At 58.2% G+C, this 21,086-nt stretch overlaps 1 protein-coding gene across 1 annotated transcript in view; it reads right to left on the reverse strand.

Annotated features, from left to right (window-relative positions):
- Positions 1–1,214: 1,214 nt before the first annotated feature.
- SNRNP200 (small nuclear ribonucleoprotein U5 subunit 200) overlaps positions 1,215–21,086 on the reverse strand; it is an 83,647-nt gene continuing 63,775 nt past the window's right edge. Inside the window, exons 26-37 of the mRNA XM_040087582.2 lie at positions 20,260–20,411; positions 18,752–18,860; positions 17,627–17,735; positions 16,695–16,884; positions 14,389–14,553; positions 13,725–13,846; positions 10,935–11,078; positions 7,844–8,020; positions 4,095–4,255; positions 2,767–2,848; positions 2,109–2,201; positions 1,215–1,481 (exon numbers count right to left, since the gene is read on the reverse strand). Of these exons, the coding sequence (XP_039943516.1) occupies positions 1,338–1,481; positions 2,109–2,201; positions 2,767–2,848; positions 4,095–4,255; positions 7,844–8,020; positions 10,935–11,078; positions 13,725–13,846; positions 14,389–14,553; positions 16,695–16,884; positions 17,627–17,735; positions 18,752–18,860; positions 20,260–20,411 (1,648 nt within the window). The 3' untranslated portion in view covers positions 1,215–1,337. The remainder of the gene's footprint in view (positions 1,482–2,108; positions 2,202–2,766; positions 2,849–4,094; positions 4,256–7,843; positions 8,021–10,934; positions 11,079–13,724; positions 13,847–14,388; positions 14,554–16,694; positions 16,885–17,626; positions 17,736–18,751; positions 18,861–20,259; positions 20,412–21,086) is intronic.

Genomic DNA, 21,086 nt, shown 5'->3' on the forward strand with positions numbered 1-21,086 from the left:
CACGTTCTCCGGGATCCCCCCACGTGCTCCGGGACCTTCCCAAACCCCCCAGCCCCCCCGTGTCCCCCTCCCGTCCCTCGGGATCCGTGGGGATCCGTGGGGAGCTCCTGCCCCAGAGCCAATAAAAACCCAAAGAGCTCCTGGAGAAGCCCCCGGGTCCTGCGCGGGCTTTGGGGCGACCTGGGACCGGCAGGGACCCCAAAGAGTTCGGGGTGTGGGAATTGGGGACCCCAAAGAGTTCAGGATGTGGGGATTGGGGACCCCAAAGAGTTCGGGATCCAGGGAATTGGGGCGTGGGAATTGGGGACCCCAAAGAGTTCGGGATCCAGGGATTCGGGGTGTGGGAATTGGGGATTCCAAGGGTTTGGGGTCCAGGAATTTGGGATCAGGGAATTCGGGGTGTGGGAATTGGGGATCCAGGAGTTTGGGGGGTGGGAATTTGGGATTCCAAGAGTTTGGGATCCAGGAATTGGGGATTCCAAGAGTTCGAGGTCCAGGAATTTGGGATGCAGGAATTCTGGGTTTCAGGAATTTGGGATCAGGGAATTTGGGGATTCCAAGGGTTTGGGGTCCAGGAATTTGGGATCAGGGAATTCGGGGTGTGGGAATTGGGGATTCCAAGAGCTCGAGGTCCAGGAGTTTGGGACGCAGGAATTTTGGGTTTCAGGGAATTCGGGGTGCAGGGGTTTGGGACGTGGGAATTTGGGATCAGGGAATTTGGGGTGCAGGGGTTTGGGACGTGGGAATTCGGGATCAGGGAATTTGGGGTGCAGGGGTTTGGGACGTGGGAATTTGGGATCAGGGAATTTGGGGTGCAGCACCGAGGCCGAGTCGGATCCTGAAGTTTATTCCAACCTTACAAAAAACTCTGTACAAAACATCCAAACCCTAAAAACCACCGGGAGAACGCGGGAGCGGGGATTTGGGGGATTCTCATGGGATTCTCTGGGGTTTTTTGGGACTTTAAGGGATCTTTTGGGACTCGAACTCTCTGGGACGTTTCGGGACTCAGACAAACTCTGGGATTTTTGGGACTCTGGGATTTTTGGGACTCTGGGATTTTTGTGACTGGGATTTTTGGGACTCTGGGATTTCTGGGACTGGGATTTTTGGGACTCTGGGATTTTTGGGACTGGGATTTTTGGGACTCTGGGATGTTTTGGGACTGGGATTTTTTTGGACTCGAGGATTTTTGGGACTGGGATTTTTTTGGACTCTGGGATTTCTGGGACTGGGATTTTTGGGACTCTGGGATTTTTGGGACTGGGATTTTTGGACTCGAGGATTTTTGGGACTGGGATTTTTGGGAGTGGGATTTGTGGGACTCCGTGCGTCCGTCAGTCGGAGTCGGAGTCGCTCTCGGCCTCTTTGACGTCCACGCTGAATTTGTACTCCTGGTCGCAGCCCATGTAGGCGTCGCTCATGAAGTAGAGCGTGTAGTGCTGCGCGCCCGGCGCCGGCGCCACGAAATCCAGCTTCACCTGGCACCCGCGGGCACGCGGTGTCACCCACGGGTGCTCGGTGTCACCCAGTGTCACCTCAGTGTCACCCGCAGGATGCCGTGTCACCCGGTGTCACCCACGGGTGCTCAGTGTCACCCAGTGTCACCCACGGGCACCAGCTGTTATCTGCTGTCACCCACTGTCACCCAGCCCACGGCATCGTGGTGTCACCCACTGGCATCCAGGGACACTCGCTGGCACCCAGTGTCACCCAGTGTCACCCAGTGTCACCCGGCCCACGGCACTGTGGTGTCGCCATCACCCAGTGTCACCCGCTGGCACCTGGCCCACGTCACCTTGGTGTCCCCCTGTGTCAGCCCCCCTGTGTCACCCATCCCGGTGTCACCTCCGTGTCACCACCCCCAGTGTCACCAAGCTGCTGTCACCCTCTGTCACCTCCCCAGAGTCACCCTGCTGGTGTCACCCACCCTGTGTCACCCACCCTGTGTCACCCCCGCCACCACCACCCCTGGTGTCACCCATCCCATGTCCCCAGTGACCCCCAGTGTCCCCCGGTGCCACACCAGTGTCCCCCCGGTGTCCCCCAGTGACCCCCAGTGTCCCCCGGTGTCCCCCAGTGCCACCCCAGTGTCCCCCCGGTGTCACCTTGGCCTTCTGCTGCAGCGTCAGGCGTTTGATGGAGATGAGGCTGTTGGACTTGGAGTCACCGATCACCACCCACCAGCCCTCCTCCCGCTTCTGTGGGGACATCGGGGACACTGTCACCTCAGTGCCACCCCAGTGCCACCCACCAGCCCTCCTCCCGCTTCTGTGGGGACATCGGGGACATCGGGGACATTGTCACCTCAGTGCCACCCCAGTGCCACCCCAGTGCCACCCCCCAGCCCTCCTCCCGCTTCTGTGGGGACATTGGGGACATCGGGGACATCAGGGACATTGTCACCCCAGTGCCACCCCAGTGCCACCCCAGTGCCACCCCAGTGCCACCCACCAGCCCTCCTCCCGCTTCTGTGGGGACATCGGGGACAGCGACAGAGACACGGGACAGGGACTCTGAGACTTGGGGACAGACCCATCCCATCCCATCCCATCCCATCCCATGGATCCCAGCCCATCCCATCCCATGGATCCCATCCCATCCCATGGATCCCACCCCATGGATCCCATCCCATGGATCCCATGGATCCCATCCCATGGATCCCATGGATCCCATCCCATCCCATGGATCCCATTTCATGGATCCCATCCCATGGATCCCATCCCATCGATCCCGTCGATCCCGTCGATCCCAACCCCGCGGTACCTGTGGGAACAGCGGTGCGATGACCGGCCCGGTGACCTCCTCCTCCCGCTCCAGCTGCACCAGCACCACCACGGGGCCACCGCTGGGGACAGGGAACGGGAACAGCGGGGTCACATCCCGATCCCAAACCCACCCCAAACCAACCCCAAACCAACCCCAGCACCACCACGGGGCCGCTGCTGGGGACAGGGAATGGGAACAGCGGGGTCACATCCCGATCCCAACCCCAAACCCAAACCCAGCACCACCACGGGGCCGCTGCTGGGGACAGGGAACGGGAACAGGAACAGCGGGGTCACATCCCGATCCCAAACCCTAACCCAAACCCACCCCAACCCCAGCACCACCACGGGGCCACCGCTGGGGACACAGAGAGAACAGGAACAGCGGGGTCACATCCCGATCCCAAACCCACCCCAAACCAACCCCAAACCCAACCCCAGCACCACCACGGGGCCGCCGCTGGGAATGGAGCAATGGGACCAGGAACAGCGGGATCCTGACCTCGATCCCAACCCCGATCCCAACGATCCGCAGCAACCTGCGGATGCTGTCCCTGTCCCCACCTCGTACGACAGCTCCATGCTGGGGCAGCGGCTGCAGAAGCGCGCCATGATCCCAAAGATCCCGATCCCATCCCAGTGACCCCAATGACCCCAGTGACCCCAATCCCATCCCAGTGACCCCAATCCCATCCCAATGATCCCAATGATCCCAATCCCATCCCAGTGACCCCAATCCCATCCCAGTGACCCCAATGACCCCAATGACCCCAATCCCATCCCAGTGACCCCAATCCCATCCTGATGACCCCAATCCCATCCCAATGACCCCAGTGACCCCAGCGACCCCAATCCCATCCCAGTGACCCCAATGACCCCAGCGACCCCAATCCCATCCCAGTGACCCCAATGACCCCAGTGACCCCAATCCCATCCCAATGACCCCAGCGACCCCAATCCCATCCCAGTGACCCCAATCCCATCCCAATGACCCCAGCGACCCCAATCCCATCCCAGTGACCCCAATCCCATCCTGATGACCCCAATCCCATCCCAGTGACCCCAATCCCATCCCAGTGACCCCAATCCCATCCTGATGACCCCAATCCCATCCCAATGACCCCAGCGACCCCAATCCCATCCCAGTGACCCCAATCCCATCCCAACGATCCCAGTGACCCCAATCCCATCCCAGTGATCCCAATGACCCCAGTGACCCCAATCCCATCCCAGTGACCCCAATGACCCCAGGGACCCCAATCCCATCCCAATGACCCCAATCCCGTCCCAGTGACCCCAATCCCGTCCCAGGGACCCCAGCCTCACCTGCGGATGTTGTCCCTGTCCCCCACCTCGTAGGACAGCTCGATGTTGGGGTAGCGGTTGCAGAAGCGCGCCACGTCGGCGATCTGCGCCTCGGGCAGCTGCAGCAGCGCCGTGCGCTCCTCGTCCTCCATCTCCATGATGTCGAAGACGCTCTCCACGCCCTGCAAGGGCCGCCGGCGTCACCCGCCCCGCCCCGCCCCGCCGCTCGTTAATTAACCCGGTTAATTGCCGCGGGGGCTCGGGGGAACCCAGCCCCTGGCCAGAGCTCATCCGTCGATTGCTAATTGCTGGAGGAATTGCGGGTGCTCCGCCGCAGGAGATCTCGTGGGGTGCTCGTTAATTGGGGGAGGAACCTGGGGGTCTCGTTAATTGGGGGAGGAACCCGGGGGTGCTCGTTAATTGGGGGAGGAAATGGAGGGTCTCATTAATTGGGGGAGGAAATGGAGGTCTCATTAATTGGGGGAGGAACTCAAGGGTGCTCGTTAATTGGGGGAGGAAATCGGGGGTCTCGTTAATTGGGGGAGGAACTCGGGGGTCTCGTTAATTGGGGGAGGAACTCGGGGGTGCTCGTTAATTGGGGGAGGAAATGGAGGGTCTCATTAATTGGGGGAGGAACTCAAGGGTGCTCGTTAATTGGGGGAGGAAATCGGGGGATTTTTGTTAATTGGTGGAGGAAATCGAGGGTCTCATTAATTGGGGGAGGAACTCAGGGGTGCTCGTTAATTGGGGGAGGAAATCGGGGGTCTCGTTAATTGGGGCAATAACTCAGGGGATTTTTGTTAATTGGTGGAGGAAATCGAGGGTCTCATTAATTGGTGGAGGAACTCGGGGGATTTTCATTAATTGGTGGAGGAACTCGGGGGTCTCGTTAATTGGGGGAATAACTCAGGGATTTTCGTTAACTGGGGCAATAATTCAGGGGATCCCAACCCCTCACGAGAGTTCATCAATTGCTCGTTAATTGGGGCAATAACTCGGGGGTCTCGTTAATTGGTGGAGGAACTCGGGGTATCTCAACCCCTCACCAAAGCTCATCAGCTGCTCGTTAATTGGTGAGAATAATTCAGGGGAGCTCTTTAATTGGGGAATAATTCAGGGGATCCCAACCCCTCACAAGAGTTCATCAATTGCTCGTTAATTGGGGCAATAACTCGGGGGATTTTTGTTAATTGGTGGAGGAAATCGAAGGGTCTCGTTAACTGGGGGAATAACTCGGGGGTCTCGTTAACCGGGGGAATAACTCGGGGGTCTCGTTAATTGGGGGAATAACTCGGGGGTCTCATTAACTGGGGGAATAACTCGGGGGTCTCATTAACTGGGGGAATAACTCGGGGGTCTCGTTAATTGGTGCAGGAACTCGGGGTATCTCAACCCCTCACCAAAGCTCATCAGTCGCTCATCAGTTAATTGGTGAAATAATTTACGGGATCCCAAGCCCTCACAAGAGTTCATCAATTGCTCGTTAATTGGTGGAAGAACGTGGAGGGTCTCATTAATTGGTGAAAATAATTCAGAGGATCTCATTAATTGGTGAAATAAGGCAGGGTATTGCACCCCAAAAGAGCTCACCAGGTGCTCATTAATCGGTGAAAATAATTCAGGGGATCTCATTAATTGGGGGATAATTCAGGGGATCCCAAGGCCTCACAGGAGTTCATCAATTGCTCATTAATTGGGGGAATAACCTGGGGGCGGTCTCATTAATTGGGGGAATAATTCAGGGGATTTTCATTAATTAGGGGAATAACTCAGGGGATTTCCATTAATTAGGGGCATAACTCAGGGATCTCATTAATTGGTGCAGGAACTCGGGGTATCTCAACCCCTCACAAGAGCTCATCAGGTGCTCGTTAATTAGTGAAAATAATTTGGGGTATCTCAGTAACTGGGGGAATAACGCAGGGTATTGCACCCCAAAAGAGCTCAGCAGGTGCTCGTTAATTAGTGGGATTGAGGGAATCATTCAGGGCGTCTCATTAACTGGGGGAATAGCTCAGGGGACCCCGTTAATTGGGGGAGTAACTCAAGGGTCTCGTTAATTGGGGGAATAACTCAGGGAACCTCATTAATTGCGGGAGTAACTCAAGGAGCTCATTAACTGGGGGAATAGCTCAGGGGACCCCGTTAATTGGGGGAGTAACTCAAGGGCCTCGTTAATTGGGGGAGTAACTCAGGGAACCTCATTAATTGGGGGAGTAACTCAAGGGCCTCGTTAATTGGGGGAGTAACTCAAGGGCCTCATTAATTGGGGGAGTAACTCAAGGGCCTCATTAATTGGGGGAGTAACTCAAGGGCCTCATTAATTGGGGGAGTAACTCAAGGGCCTCATTAATTGGGGGAGTAACTCAAGGGCCTCGTTAATTGGGGGAGTAACTCAAGGGCCTCGTTAATTGGGGGAGTAACTCAAGGGCCTCATTAATTGGGGGAGTAACTCAAGGCCCTCATTAATTGGGGGAGTAACTCAAGAGCCTCGTTAATTGGGGGAACACCTTGGGGTACCTCAACCCCTGACGAGCTCGCCAGGCGCTCGTTAATTAGTGAAAATGACTCATCAGTTGATCTGTTAATTGGTGGAACAACCTGGGGCTCCCTCACTAATTAGGGGAGCACCCTCCTCCCTGGTGGAAGCTTTTCCCTCCCGGCTCCCCCCGAACCCGCACAGCTCCGCCCAAACTCCGGGGCCACGGGCTGGGAATTCCGGCTTGTCCCAAAAATCCGACATTCCCGTGCCCTGGCTGTCCCCAGGGTGTCCCTGGCTGTCCCCAGGGTGTCCCTGGCTGTCCCCTGGGTGTCCCTGGGTGTCCCTGGGTGTCCCTGGTTGTCCCCTGGGTGTCCCTGGGTGTCCTGGGTGTCCCTGGGTGTCCCCTGGGTGTCCCCTGGGTGTCCCTGGGTGTTCCTGTGTGTTCCTGGCTGTCCCCTGGGTGTTCCTGGCTGTCCCCTGGCTGTCCCTGGCTGTCCCCAGGGTGTCCCCTGGCTGTCCCCAGTGTCCCCTGGCTGTCCCTGGCTGTCCCCAGGGTGTCCCTGGCTGTCCCCTGGGTGTCCCTGGGTGTCCCTGGGTGTCCCTGGTTGTCCCCTGGGTGTCCCTGGGTGTCCCCGGTGTCCCTGGGTGTCCCCTGGGTGTCCCCTGGGTGTCCCTGGGTGTTCCTGTGTGTTCCTGGCTGTCCCCTGGGTGTTCCTGGCTGTCCCCTGGCTGTCCCTGGCTGTCCCCAGGGTGTCCCCTGGCTGTCCCCAGTGTCCCCTGGCTGTCCCTGGCTGTCCCCAGGGTGTCCCCTGGCTGTCCCCAGTGTCCCCTGGCTGTCCCTGGCTGTCCCCAGGGTGTCCCCTGGCTGTCCCCAGTGTCCCCTGGCTGTCCCTGGCCGTCCCCAGGGTGTTCCCTGGCTGTCCCTGGATGACTCTGGTTGTCCCTGGATGACCCTGGCTGTCCCCTGGCTGTCCCCAGTGTGCCCAGGGTGTCCCCTGGCTGTCCCCAGTGTCCCCTGGCTGTCCCTGGCTGTCCGCAGGGTGTCCCCTGGCTGTCCCCAGGCTGTCCCCAGGGTGTCCCCAGGGTGTTCCCTGGCTGTCCCTGGCTGTCCCCAGTGTCCCCAGGGTGTTCCCTGGCTGTCCCTGGCTGTCCCCAGTGTCCCCAGGGTGTTCCCTGGCTGTCCCCAGGGTGTTCCCTGGCTGTCCCCAGTGTCCCCTGGCTGTCCCCAGGGTGTCCCCAGGGTGTCCCCCGGCTGTCCCCAGTGTCCCCAGGGTGTCCCCGGCCGTACCTTGTCCGTGCAGCGTTTGATGTGCTCGGAGGTGAAGTGCGGCAGCTGTTTGAGGTACGAGTCCTTGGACCACATGGCCTGAGTGACCATCTGGGCCAGCTCCATGGCGGCCAGCGCCGGGCTGAGCCAGCCGTTGCTGGAGAGCACGTCCACACAGGCCTGGATCAGCCGGATCGCCTGGAGAGACGGACACACGGACACAGGGACACAGGTCAGTGACAGGGACAGTGACAGTGACACAGCCATTGCTGGAGAGCACGTCCACACAGGCCTGGATCAGCCGGATCGCCTGGAGAGACGGACACACGGACAGACAGACACAGGTCAGTGACAGGGACAGTGACAGTGACACAGCCATTGCTGGAGAGCACGTCCACACAGGCCTGGATCAGCCGGATCGCCTGGAGAGACGGACACACGGACACAGGTCAGTGATGGACAGTGACAGTGACACAGCCAGCCTGGACACACGGACACACGGACAGATGGACACACGGACACAGGTCAGTGACAGTGACAGTGACACAGCCATTGCTGGAGAGCACGTCCACGCAGGCCTGGATCAGCCGGATCGCCTGGAGAGACGGACACACGGACACACGGACACAGGTCAGTGACAGTGACAGTGACAGTGACACAGCCATTGCTGGAGAGCACGTCCACGCAGGCCTGGATCAGCCGGATCGCCTGGAGAGACGGACACACGGACACACGGACACAGGTCAGTGACAGTGACACAGCCAGCCTGGACACACGGACACACGGACACAGGTCAGTGACAGTGACACAGCCAGCCTGGACACACGGACACACGGACAGATGGACACAGGTCAGTGACAGTGACACAGCCAGCCTGGACACACGGACAGACGGACACAGGTCAGTGATGGACAGTGACAGAGCCAGCCTGGACACACGGACACACGGACACACGGACACAGGTCAGTGACAGTGACACAGCCAGCCTGGACACACGGACACATGGACAGATGGACACAGGTCAGTGACAGTGACAGTGACACAGCCAGCCTGGACACACGGACACACGGACAGATGGACACAGGTCAGTGACAGTGACAGGGACACAGCCAGCCTGGACACACGGACACACGGACAGATGGACAGAGGTCAGTGACAGTGACACAGCCAGCCTGGACACACAGACAGGGATGGACAGATGGACAGAGGTCAGTGACAGGGACAGACAGTGATGGTCAGTGACGGTCAGTGATGGTCAGTGATGGTCAGTGACGGTCAGTGATGGTCAGTGATGGTCAGTGACGGTCAGTGATGGTCACTGACACAGACAGGCATGGGGACCCCATGGGATGGAGCCAGGCTGGAACAGATCCTGGAGAACTGACCCATGGGATGGGACAGTCCTGGAGAACTGACCCATGGGATGGAACAGTCCTGGAGAACTGACCCATGGGATGGAACAGTCCTGGAGAACTGACCCATGGGATGGAACAGTCCTGGAGAACTGACCCATGGGATGGGACAGTCCTGGAGAACTGACCCATGGGATGGGACAGTCCTGGAGAACTGACCCATGGGATGGAACAGTCCTGCAGAACTGACCCATGGGATGGGACAGTCCTGGAGAACTGACCCATGGGATGGGACAGTCCTGGAGAACTGACCCATGGGATGGAACAGTCCTGGAGAACTGACCCATGGGATGGAACAGTCCTGGAGAACTGACCCATGGGATGGGACAGTCCTGGAGAACTGACCCATGGGATGGAACAGTCCTGGAGAACTGACCCATGGGATGGAACAGTCCTGGAGAACTGACCCATGGGATGGAACAATCCTGGAGAACTGACCCATGGGATGGGACAGTCCTGGAGAACTGACCCATGGGATGGAACAGTCCTGGAGAACTGACCCATGGGATGGGACAGTCCTGGAGAACTGACCCATGGGATGGAACAGTCCTGGAGAACTGACCCATGGGATGGAACAATCCTGGAGAACTGACCCATGGGATGGAACAGTCCTGGAGAACTGACCCATGGGATGGAACAATCCTGGAGAACTGACCCATGGGATGGAACAGTCCTGGAGAACTGACCCATGGGATGGGATCCCTGCAGAACTGACCCATGGGATGGAACAATCCTGGAGAACTGACCCATGGGATGGGACAGTCCTGGAGAACTGACCCATGGGATGGAACAGTCCTGGAGAACTGACCCATGGGATGGGACAGTCCTGGAGAACTGACCCATGGGATGGAACAGTCCTGGAGAACTGACCCATGGGATGGAACAATCCTGGAGAACTGACCCATGGGATGGAACAGTCCTGGAGAACTGACCCATGGGATGGAACAGTCCTGGAGAACTGACCCATGGGATGGAACAGTCCTGGAGAACTGACCCATGGGATGGAACAGTCCTGGGGAACTGACCCATGGGATGGAACAATCCTGGAGAACTGACCCATGGGATGGAACAGTCCTGGAGAACTGACCCATGGGATGGAACAGTCCTGCAGAACTGACCCATGGGATGGAACAGTCCTGCAGAACTGACCCATGGGATGGAACAGTCCTGGAGAACTGACCCATGGGATGGAACAATCCTGGAGAACTGACCCATGGGATGGGATCCCTGCAGAACCTCCTGATCCCTCCCCACTCTCACTGCCCATAAATCCCAGGATCCCATTCCCATCATGGATACGGGACCCCGTTTCCGTCAGGGCTGTGGGACCCCGTTTCCGTCAGGGCTGTGGGACCCCGTTTCCCATCATGGATACAGGACCCCGTTTCCATCAGGGCTGTGGGACCCCGTTTCCCGTGAGGGCTGCGGGACCCCGTTCCCATCATGGATACAGGACCCCGTTTCCATCATGGATGTGGGACCCCGTTTCCCATCAGGGCTGTGGGACCCCGTTCCCATCATGGATGTGGGACCCCGTTTCCATCAGGGCTGTGGGACCCCGTTTCCATCATGGATGTGGGACCCCGTTCCCATCATGGATACAGGACCCCGTTTCCATCAGGGCTGTGGGACCCCGTTTCCATCAGGGCTGTGGGATATCTGCGGCTCCTGGCCCCAGGAGCCCCTGGCCGTGCCCCCACCTTGCTCAGGATCTCCTCGGTGTCCGACTGCAGCTCGGCGCTCAGCTGCATCCGTGACAGGTGTGCCTGCAGCAGCAGGTTGGTCTTGACGTGGGGGTCGTTGAATTTGGGGTTGGTCAGCTTGTGGGGCACCTTCTGGGACAGCTGGGGGCGGGGGGAGCCGTCAGTGATCCGCCCCCAAAACAGCTCCGGCCCCACGGGCGTTGGGATTGCTGAGCGCTCATCCCCGTCCTGATCCCATCCATCCCACGGACCCCACTCCATCCCGTCATTCCCACTGATCCCACCAGTGACACTGATCCCATTGATCCCACTGATCCCATCAGTGACACCGATCCCACTGATCCCATCAGTGACACTGATCCCATCCATCCCACGGACCCCACTCCATCCCGTCATTCCCACTGATCCCATCGATCCCACCAGTGACACTGATCCCATTGATCCCATTGATCCCATCAGTGACACTGATCCCATTGATCCCATCAGTGACACTGATCCCATCCATCCCACGGACCCCACTCCATCCCGTCATTCCCACTGATCCCACTGATCCCACCAGTGACATTGATCCCATTGATCCCATCAGTGACATTGATCCCATCGATCCCATCAGTGACATTGATCCCACTGATCCCACTGATCCCACCAGTGACACTGATCCCATCCATCCCACGGACCCCACTCCATCCCGTCATTCCCACTGATCCCACTGATCCCACCAGTGACATTGATCCCATTGATCCCATCAGTGACATTGATCCCATCGATCCCATCAGTGACATTGATCCCACTGATCCCACTGATCCCACCAGTGACACTGATCCCATCCATCCCACGGACCCCACTCCATCCCGTCATTCCCACTGATCCCACTGATCCCACCAGTGACACTGATCCTATCGATCCCACGGACCCCACTCCATCCCGTCATTCCCACTGATCCCACTGATCCCACCAGTGACACTGATCCTATCGATCCCACGGACCCCACTCCATCCCGTCATTCCCACTGACACTGATCCCATCGATCCCATCAGTGACATTGATCCCATTGATCCCATCGATCCCATCAGTGACACTGATCCTATCAATCCCATCAGTGACACTGATCCCATTGATCCCATCGATCCCATCAGTGACACTGATCCTATCGATCCCATCAGTGACACTGATCCCATCAGTGACACTGATCCCATTGATCCCACCAGTGACACTGATCCCACTGATCCCATTGATGCCATCACTGACACTGATCCCACTGATCCCATCAGTGACACTGATCCCACTGATCCCATCACTGACACTGATCCCACTGATCCCATCAGTGACACTGATCCAACTGATCCCATCAGTGACACTGATCCCACTGATCCCATCAGTGACACTGATCCAACTGATCCCATCAGTGACACTGATCCCACTGATCCCATCGATCCCATCACTGACACTGATCCCATTGATCCCATCAGTGACACTGATCCCATTGATCCCATCAATGACATTGATCCCATTGATCCCATCCCATCAGTGACACTGATCCCACTGATCCCATCAGTGACACTGATCCCACTGATCCCACCAGTGACACTGGTCCCACTGATCCCATCAGTGACATTGATCCCATTGATCCCATCCCATCAGTGACATTGATCCCATTGATTCCATCAGTGACACTGATCCCATTGATCCCATCCCATCAGTGACACTGATCCCATTGATCCCATCCCATCGATCCCATTGATCCCATCCCAATCCCGTACCTGTCTCAGGAGGTTGTCCTCGTGGTGCCGGATCGGGATGTTCCCATTGATCCCAATCCCATTGATCCCAATCCTATTGATCCCATCCCAATCCTGTACCTGTCACAGGAGGTTGTCCTCGTGGTGCCGGATCAGGATGTTCCCATGGATCCCAATCCCATACCTGTCTCAGGAGGTTGTCCTCGTGGTGCCGGATCGGGATGTTCCCATTGATCCCAATCCCATTGATCCCAATCCCGTACCTGTCTCAGGAGGTTGTCCTCGTGGTGCCGGATCGGGATGTTCCCATTGATCCCAATCCCATTGATCCCAATCCTATTGATCCCATCCCAATCCTGTACCTGTCACAGGAGGTTGTCCTCGTGGTGCCGGATCAGGATGTTCCCATGGATCCCAATCCCATACCTGTCTCAGGAGGTTGTCCTCGTGGTGCCGGATCGGGATGCTCCCATTGACCCCATTGATCCCACCCCAATCCCATTGATCCCATCCCAATCCCATTGATCCCATGGATCCCGTACCTGTCGGAGCAGGTTGTCCTCGTGGTGCCGGATCGGGATGTTCTCATTGATCCCATCCCAATCCCATTGATCCCATCCCAATCCCATTGATCCCATCCCAATCCCATTGATCCCAATCCCGTACCTGTCGGAGCAGGTTGTCCTCGTGGTGCCGGATCGGGATGTTCCCATTGACCCCATTGATCCCAATCCCATGGATCCCATGGATCCCATGGATCCCATACCTGTCTCAGGAGGTTGTCCTCGTGGTGCCGGATCGGGATGTTCTCATTGATCCCATCCCAATCCCATTGATCCCATCCCAATCCCATTGATCCCATTGACCCCATTGATCCCATTGATCCCAATCCCACTGATCCCATGGATCCCGTGGATCCCGTACCTGTCGGAGCAGGTTGTCCTCGTGGTGCCAGATCGGGATGTTCCCATTGACCCCATTGATCCCAATCCCATTGATCCCAATCCCATTGATCCCATTGATCCCATGGATCCTGTGGATCCCGTACCTGTCGGAGCAGGTTGTCCTCGTGGTGCCGGATCGGGATGTTCTCGTACTCGGCGGCGTTGGAGATGATCTCCAGCAGCCCCCGCACCTTGGTCTTGGCGTTGAGCGACATGCTGAACAGCTCTGGGGGAAAACGCACAGAAAACGGGAACTTAGGGGGAAAACCCGAACCCCAGGATCTTCTGGAAGGAAAATAAACAAAACCAAAACAAACATCCCAAAATTGGGACTTTTGGCGGGGAAAGAAACAGATTTTTTAGGGGGAAAACACCCAAACCCAGGGATTCTTTCGGGGAAAACACCAAACCCCAAGGAATTTTTTGGGGGAAATCCCCAACCACAGTTATTTTTTTGGGACATCCCTGCGTGCAGACGGGTGTTTTTGGTAAATCCCCGTGTGCAGACGGGTGTTTTTGGTAAATCCCCGTGTGCAGACGGGTGTTTTTGGTAAATCCCCGTGTGCAGACGGGTGTTTTTGGTAAATCCCCGTGTGCACAGGGATGTTTTTGGTAAATCCCCGTGTGCAGACGGGTGTTTTTGGTAAGTCCCCGCGTGCAGACGGGTGTTTTTGGTAAATCCCCGCGTGCAGACGGGTGTTTTTGGTAAATCCCCGTGTGCAGACGGGTGTTTTTGGTAAGTCCCGGCCCCGGGGTGTTCTGCCGCACCGATGGTGGTGTAGTTGATGTAGTAGTAGGCGGCGATCATGCCCAGGTTGAGCGGCGCCACGTCCATCTCGTCCTCGATGCTGATGCACTTGGACTGCTCCAGGTCGCTGAGCGTCTGCTCCACCAGCTCCGACAGGTGATCCGACAGGTGCCGGTGCGACACGCCTGCGCCGCGGGACGGGGGGACACGGCGTCACCGGGACAGAGGGACACCGGGACAGAGGGACAGCGGGACAGAGGGACAGAGGGACGGAGGGACACAGCGTCACCGCCACGGAGGGACACCGGGACACCGGGACAGAGGGACACAGCGTCACCGCGACGGAGGGACAGGGGGACAGAGGGTCACCGCGACGGAGGGACACCGGGACAGAGGGACAGAGGGTCACCGTGACCGAGGGACACAGCGTCACCGCGACGGAGGGACACTAGGACAGAGGGACAGAGGGACGGAGGGAGCCAGCGTCACCGCGATGGAGGGACACCAGGACAGAGGGACAGAGTGTCGCCGGGACACCGGGACAGAGTGTCACCGGGACAGAGGGACAGAGGGACACCAGGATGGAGGGACACAGCGTCACCGCGACAGAGGGACACCGGGACAGAGGGACACAGGGACACAGGGACAGAGGGACACCGGGACAGAGGGACACAGGGACACAGGGACAGAGGGACAGAGGGACAGAGGGACAGAGGGACAGAGGGACAGAGTGTCACTGGGACACTGGGACAGAGGGACACAGGGACACAGGGACAGAGGGACACCGGGACAGAGGGACACCGGGACAGAGTGTCACCGGGACACCGGGACAGAGGGACAGAGGGACAGAGGGACAGAGGGACAGAGGGACACCGGGACAGAGGGACAGAGGGACAGAGTGTCACCGGGACACCGGGACAGAGGGACAAAGTGTCACCGGGACAGAGGGACAGAGTGTCACTGGGACAGCGTGTCACCATGGCACCAGGACAGCGTGTCACCGGGACAGAGGGACAGAGTGTCACCAGGACACCGGGACAGTGTGTCACCATGGCACCATGGCACCAGGACAGAGTGTCACCGGGACAGCGGGACAGTGTGTCACCGGGACACCGGGACTGAGTGTCACCAGGACAGCGGGACAGTGTGTCACCGGGACAGCGGGACAGTGTGTCACTGGGACACCAGGACAGAGTGTCACCGGGACACCAGGACAGTGTGTCACCAGGACACCAGGACAGAGTGTCACTGGGACAGCGGGACAGTGTGTCACTGGGACACCAGGACAGAGTGTCACCGGGACACCAGGACAGTGTGTCACCAGGACACCAGGACAGAGTGTCACCGGGACAGCGGGACAGTGTGTCACCAGGACACCATGTCACTGGGACAGCATGTCACCACGTCACCGGGACAGCGTGGCACTGCGACTGCGTGTCACGGGGTACCAGGACAGCATGTCACCAGGACACCACGTCACTGGGACAGTGCATCACCGGAGCAGCGTGCCACCAGGGCAGCACAGCACCGTGACAGCGTGTCACGGGGGCACCGGGACAGCGTGTCACCAGGACACCATGTCACGGGGACAGCATGTCACCACGTCACCGGGACAGCGTGGCACCGCGACTGCGTGTCACGGGGTACCAGGACAGCATGTCACCAGGACACCATGTCACTGGGACAGTGCATCACCGGGGCAGTGTGCCACCAGGGCAGCACAGCACCGTGACAGCGTGTCACGGGGCACCGGGTCACTGGGACAGCGTGTCACCATGTCACTGGGACAGTGTGTGACCGCAAACACCACGGCACTGGGACACCACGTTAGGGGGGAATGGGCTCATGGGACCATGGGATAATGGGATAACAAGAAGGGATGATGGGATAATGGGGTAATGGGACAGTGGGATTGTGGGACCACGGGATCATGAGATAATGGGATCATGGGGTAATGGGATCATGAGATAATGGGACCACAGAATCATGGGATAACGAGATGGGAAAAAGTGATCATGAGATAATGGGGCAATAGGGTAACGTGATAATGTGATCATGGAATTATGGGATCATAAGATAATTAAGATGGATAGTGGGATAATGGGGTAATGGGATGGGACGGGATCAATATCATGGGATGGGAACAGGGACAGGGAAAGGAACGCGGGTGGGATAGGACAGGATGTGACGGGACGGAACGGGACAGGACAGGACGGGACAGGACAGGACGGTTCAGGACTGCCAGCCCCATTACCACCCCAGGACATTCCCGGGGGTCGCCGCCAGGCTGCAGGAGCTCCCCGCTGCCCGCAGAGCCCATTCCCACCTTGCAGGTTGTAGTAGTTGGGGTTCTGGGTCATCCTGCGGTACAGGAAGGTCCAGGTCAGGTAGTCCACGGCGTCCTGCTTGTTCTCGATGGTCTTGGTGACGATCTCGGCGTTGAAGTGGTCGTGCATGCAGTGGTCCAGGTGCGACTCCACCGGCAGCGGCTCGTACAGGAACTTCTTGAAGAAATCCTGCAGCAGGACGGGCAGGAAAAGGGAAAGAATTCAAGAGTTCATCCCAAAAACGCGGTGGGAACGCCCAGCGCGGCGCTCTGCGAGGGGCTGGATTGTCCACGCGGTGATCCCGACCCTGAGTGAGGGTTTGGATCCCACCCCATTCCATTCCACCCCATTCCATCCCATCCCATCCCATTCCACCCCATTCCATTCCACCCCATTCCATTCCATTCCATTCCATTCCATTCCATTCCATTCCATTCCATTCCATTCCACCCCATTCCATGGATCCCATTCCATCCCAGCACATTGATCCTATTGTCCCACTGATCCCATCAATCCCACTGATCCCATCCCACTGATGACATTGATCCCATCCCATCAATCCCACTGATCCCATCCCATCAATCCCACTGATCCCATCCTACTGACCCCATCCCATCCCATCAATCCCACTGATCCCATCCCATCAATCCCACTGATCCCATCCCACTGATGACATTGATCCCATCCCATCAATCCCACTGATCCCATCCCATCAATCCCACTGATCCCATCCCATCAATCCCACTGATCCCATCCCATCAATCCCACTGATCCCATCCCATCAATCCCACTGATCCCTTCCCACTGATGACATTGATCCCATCCCACTGATCCCATCCGGATCCCAACCCTGCGCGAGGCTCCTCCTCCACGAGCAGCAGGAGGAGGATCCCGTTTGGAATGCCAGGAAGGTCCCCGGGGCCCCCCGCACCTTCTTGGAGCCCTGGCACATGATGACGCAGCGCCCCTCGTCGTCCTGCAGCGGGCGGTTGGCGTGGCCCACCATCTGCAGCACGTCGTAGATGGGGTAATCCACGTACCTGCCGCGGCAACGCGTCAGCGGCCCCGGACACGCACCAGGGTCACATCCCATCCCACCTGGGATCCCAATCCCATCCATCCCAACCCCATCCCATGGATCCCATCCTGCCTGGGATCCCCATCCCATCCCATCCCAACCCCAGCCATCCCATCCCACCTGGGATCCCAACCCCATCCAGCCTGGGATCCCCATCCCAACCATCCCATCCCACCTGGGATCCCAATCCCATCCATCCCAACCCCATCCCATGGATCCCATCCTGCCTGGGATCCCCATCCCATTCCTGACTGGGATCCCAACCCCATCCCATGGATCCCATTGTGTGCATTCATCTCATCTCATCTCATCTCATCTCATCTCATCTCATCTCATCCATCCCGCCTGAGATCCCAATCCCATCCATCCCAACCCCATCCCATCCCACCTGGGATCCCCATCCCATCCCATGGATCCCATTGTGTGCATTGATCTCATCATCTCATCTCACCTCACCTCACCTCATCTCACCTCACCTCATCTCACCTCATCTCACCTCACCTCATCTCACCTCATCTCACCTCATCTCACCTCATCTCACCTCACCTCATCTCACCTCATCTCACCTCACCTCATCTCATCTCATCTCACCTCATCTCATCTCACCTCATCTCACCTCACCTCACCTCATCTCACCTCACCTCATCTCACCTCACCTCACCTCATCTCATCTCACCTCACCCATCCTGCCTGGGATCTCCATCCCATCCCAATCCCATCCCACCTGGGATCCCAATCCCATCCTGCCTGGGATCTCCATCCCATCCCAATCCCATCCCACCTGGGATCCCAATCCCACCCCCATCCCAGTCCCAATCCCAATCCAATGGATCCCATTGTGTGCATTCATCTCGTCACCTCACCTCATCCCATCTCATCCATCCCGCCTGGGATCCCCATCCCAGTCTCAATCCCATCCCATCCCATTATCCCATGGATCCCATGGATCCCACGATCCGGGCCCGGGGCTCGGCTCACGCGTGGATCTTGCCGTTGTAGTACTGCGTGTCCATGATGATCACCAGGTGGGCCGAGATGTTCATGCCCCAGCAGAGGCTGCGCGAGGCCACCATCACCTGGACAGCTCCTGGGGACAGAGATCCCGGGATTCCGGGCGCTCGGACGGCGGCATGGGCACCGCCCCGGAATTTCGGGGGTGGGAGGTGGAGGTTCATGGAGCGGGTTGGGTTGGGAGAGGTTCTGAGGAGCATCAGTGCCACCGTGGCAGGGCCACCTTCCCCGTCCCAGGTGGCTCCAGCCTGGCCTCGGGCACTGCCAGGGATCCAGGGGCAGCCACAGCTCCTCTGGAATTCCAGCCCAGCCCCTGCCCACCCTCGTTCCATCCCAAATCCCATCTAAATCCCCCTTTCCCAGTGGGAGCCATTCCCTGTGTCCCATCCCTCTGTCCCTTGTCCCCAGAGGTCACACAGAGCTTGGACAAGGCACCAGCCCCAGGACGCTGGGAAGTGCTGGGCTCCAGGAAAGGCTTCTCCAGGTGCTGCTCCCATCCCACGGATCCCATCCCATAGATCCCATCCCATGGATCCCATCCCATGGATCCCATCCCACGGATCCCATCCCACGGATCCCATCCCATGGATCCCATCCCACGGATCCCATCCCACGGATCCCATCCCACGGATCCCATCCCATGGATCCCACCCCACGGATCCCCTCCCACGGATCCCATCCCATAGATCCCATCCCATGGATCCCATCCCATAGATCCCACCCCATGGATCCCATCCCATGGATCCCACCCCACGGATCCCCTCCCACGGATCCCCTCCCACGGATCCCCTCCCACGGATCCCCTCCCACGTATCCCCTCCCACGGATCCCATCCCATAGATCCCATCCCATGGATCCCATCCCACGGATCCCATCCCATAGATCCCATCCCATAGATCCCATCCCACGGATCTCATCCCATAGGTCCCATCCCACAGATCCCATCCCATGGCTCCCATCCCAGAGATCCCATCCCATCCCATGGAACCCATCCACTCAAATTCCAATCTCAATCCCATCCATCCCAATCTCAATTTCAATCCCATCCTCTCCCACTCATTCCCACTGATCCCAATCCCATCCCAATCCCATCCTCTCCCACTCATCCCCATCGATCCCAATCCCATCCCAATCCCATCCTCTCCCACTCACCCCCACCGATCCCGATCCCATCCCAATCCCATCCTCTCCCACTCATTCCCATCGATCCCAATCCCATCCCAATCCCATCCTCTCCCACTCATCCCCATCGATCCCAATCCCATCCTCTCCCACTCATTCCTATCGATCCCAATCCCATCACCAATCCCATCCTCTCCCACTCATCCCCACTGATCCCGATCCCATCACCAATCCCATCCTCTCCCACTCACCCCCACTGATCCCAATCCCATCACCAATCCCATCCTCTCCCACTCATCCCCATCGATCCCGATCCCACCCCAACCCCAATCCCGATCCCGCCCCGCCCTCACCGGAGCTGAAGAGCTGCTCCACCACGCGCCGCTCCATGGCCGTCAGCCCCTCGTGCAGGTACCCGACCCCGTTCACCAGCGTCTCCTTCAGCGTGGGGTCGCTCAGCTTCTCCAGGTACGGCACCAGGTCCTTCTCGGCGCAGTGCAGGAACCTGCGCGACGCCCGGAGCTCTTCAGGCGCGGAAAGGCCTTCAGGATCGCCCACCCCATCGATCCCAGCAATCCCACCCCACCAACCCCATCAATCCCATCCCAATCCCATCAATCCCATCCCAATCCCAATCCCCATCCCATCCCATCAATCCCACCCCACCAATCCCATCCCAATCCCATCAATCCCACCCCATCAATCCCATCCCATCCCAATCCCATCAATCCCACCCCACCAATCCCATCCTCATCCCAATCCCATCAATCCCATCCCAATCCCATCAATCCCACCCCACCAATCCCATCAATCCCACCCCATCAATCCCATCAATCCCATCCCAATCCCATCAATCCCACCCCATCAATCCCATCCCCATCCCAATCCCATCAATCCCACCCCATCAATCCCATCCCCATCCCAATCCCATCAATCCCACCCCACCAATCCCATCCTCATCCCAATCCCATCAATCCCATCCCAATCCCATCAATCCCACCCCACCGATCCCAGCAATCCCACCCCACCAATCCCATCAATCCCATCAATCCCACCCCACCAACCCCATCAATCCCATCCCCATCCCAATCCCATCAATCCCATCAATCCCACCCCATCAATCCCATCAATCCCATCCCAATCCCATCAATCCCACCCCATCAATCCCATCAATCCCATC

Source organism: Hirundo rustica, chromosome 28 (assembly GCF_015227805.2).
Source record: "Hirundo rustica isolate bHirRus1 chromosome 28, bHirRus1.pri.v3, whole genome shotgun sequence".
In the NCBI taxonomy this organism is placed as follows: domain Eukaryota; kingdom Metazoa; phylum Chordata; class Aves; order Passeriformes; family Hirundinidae; genus Hirundo; species Hirundo rustica.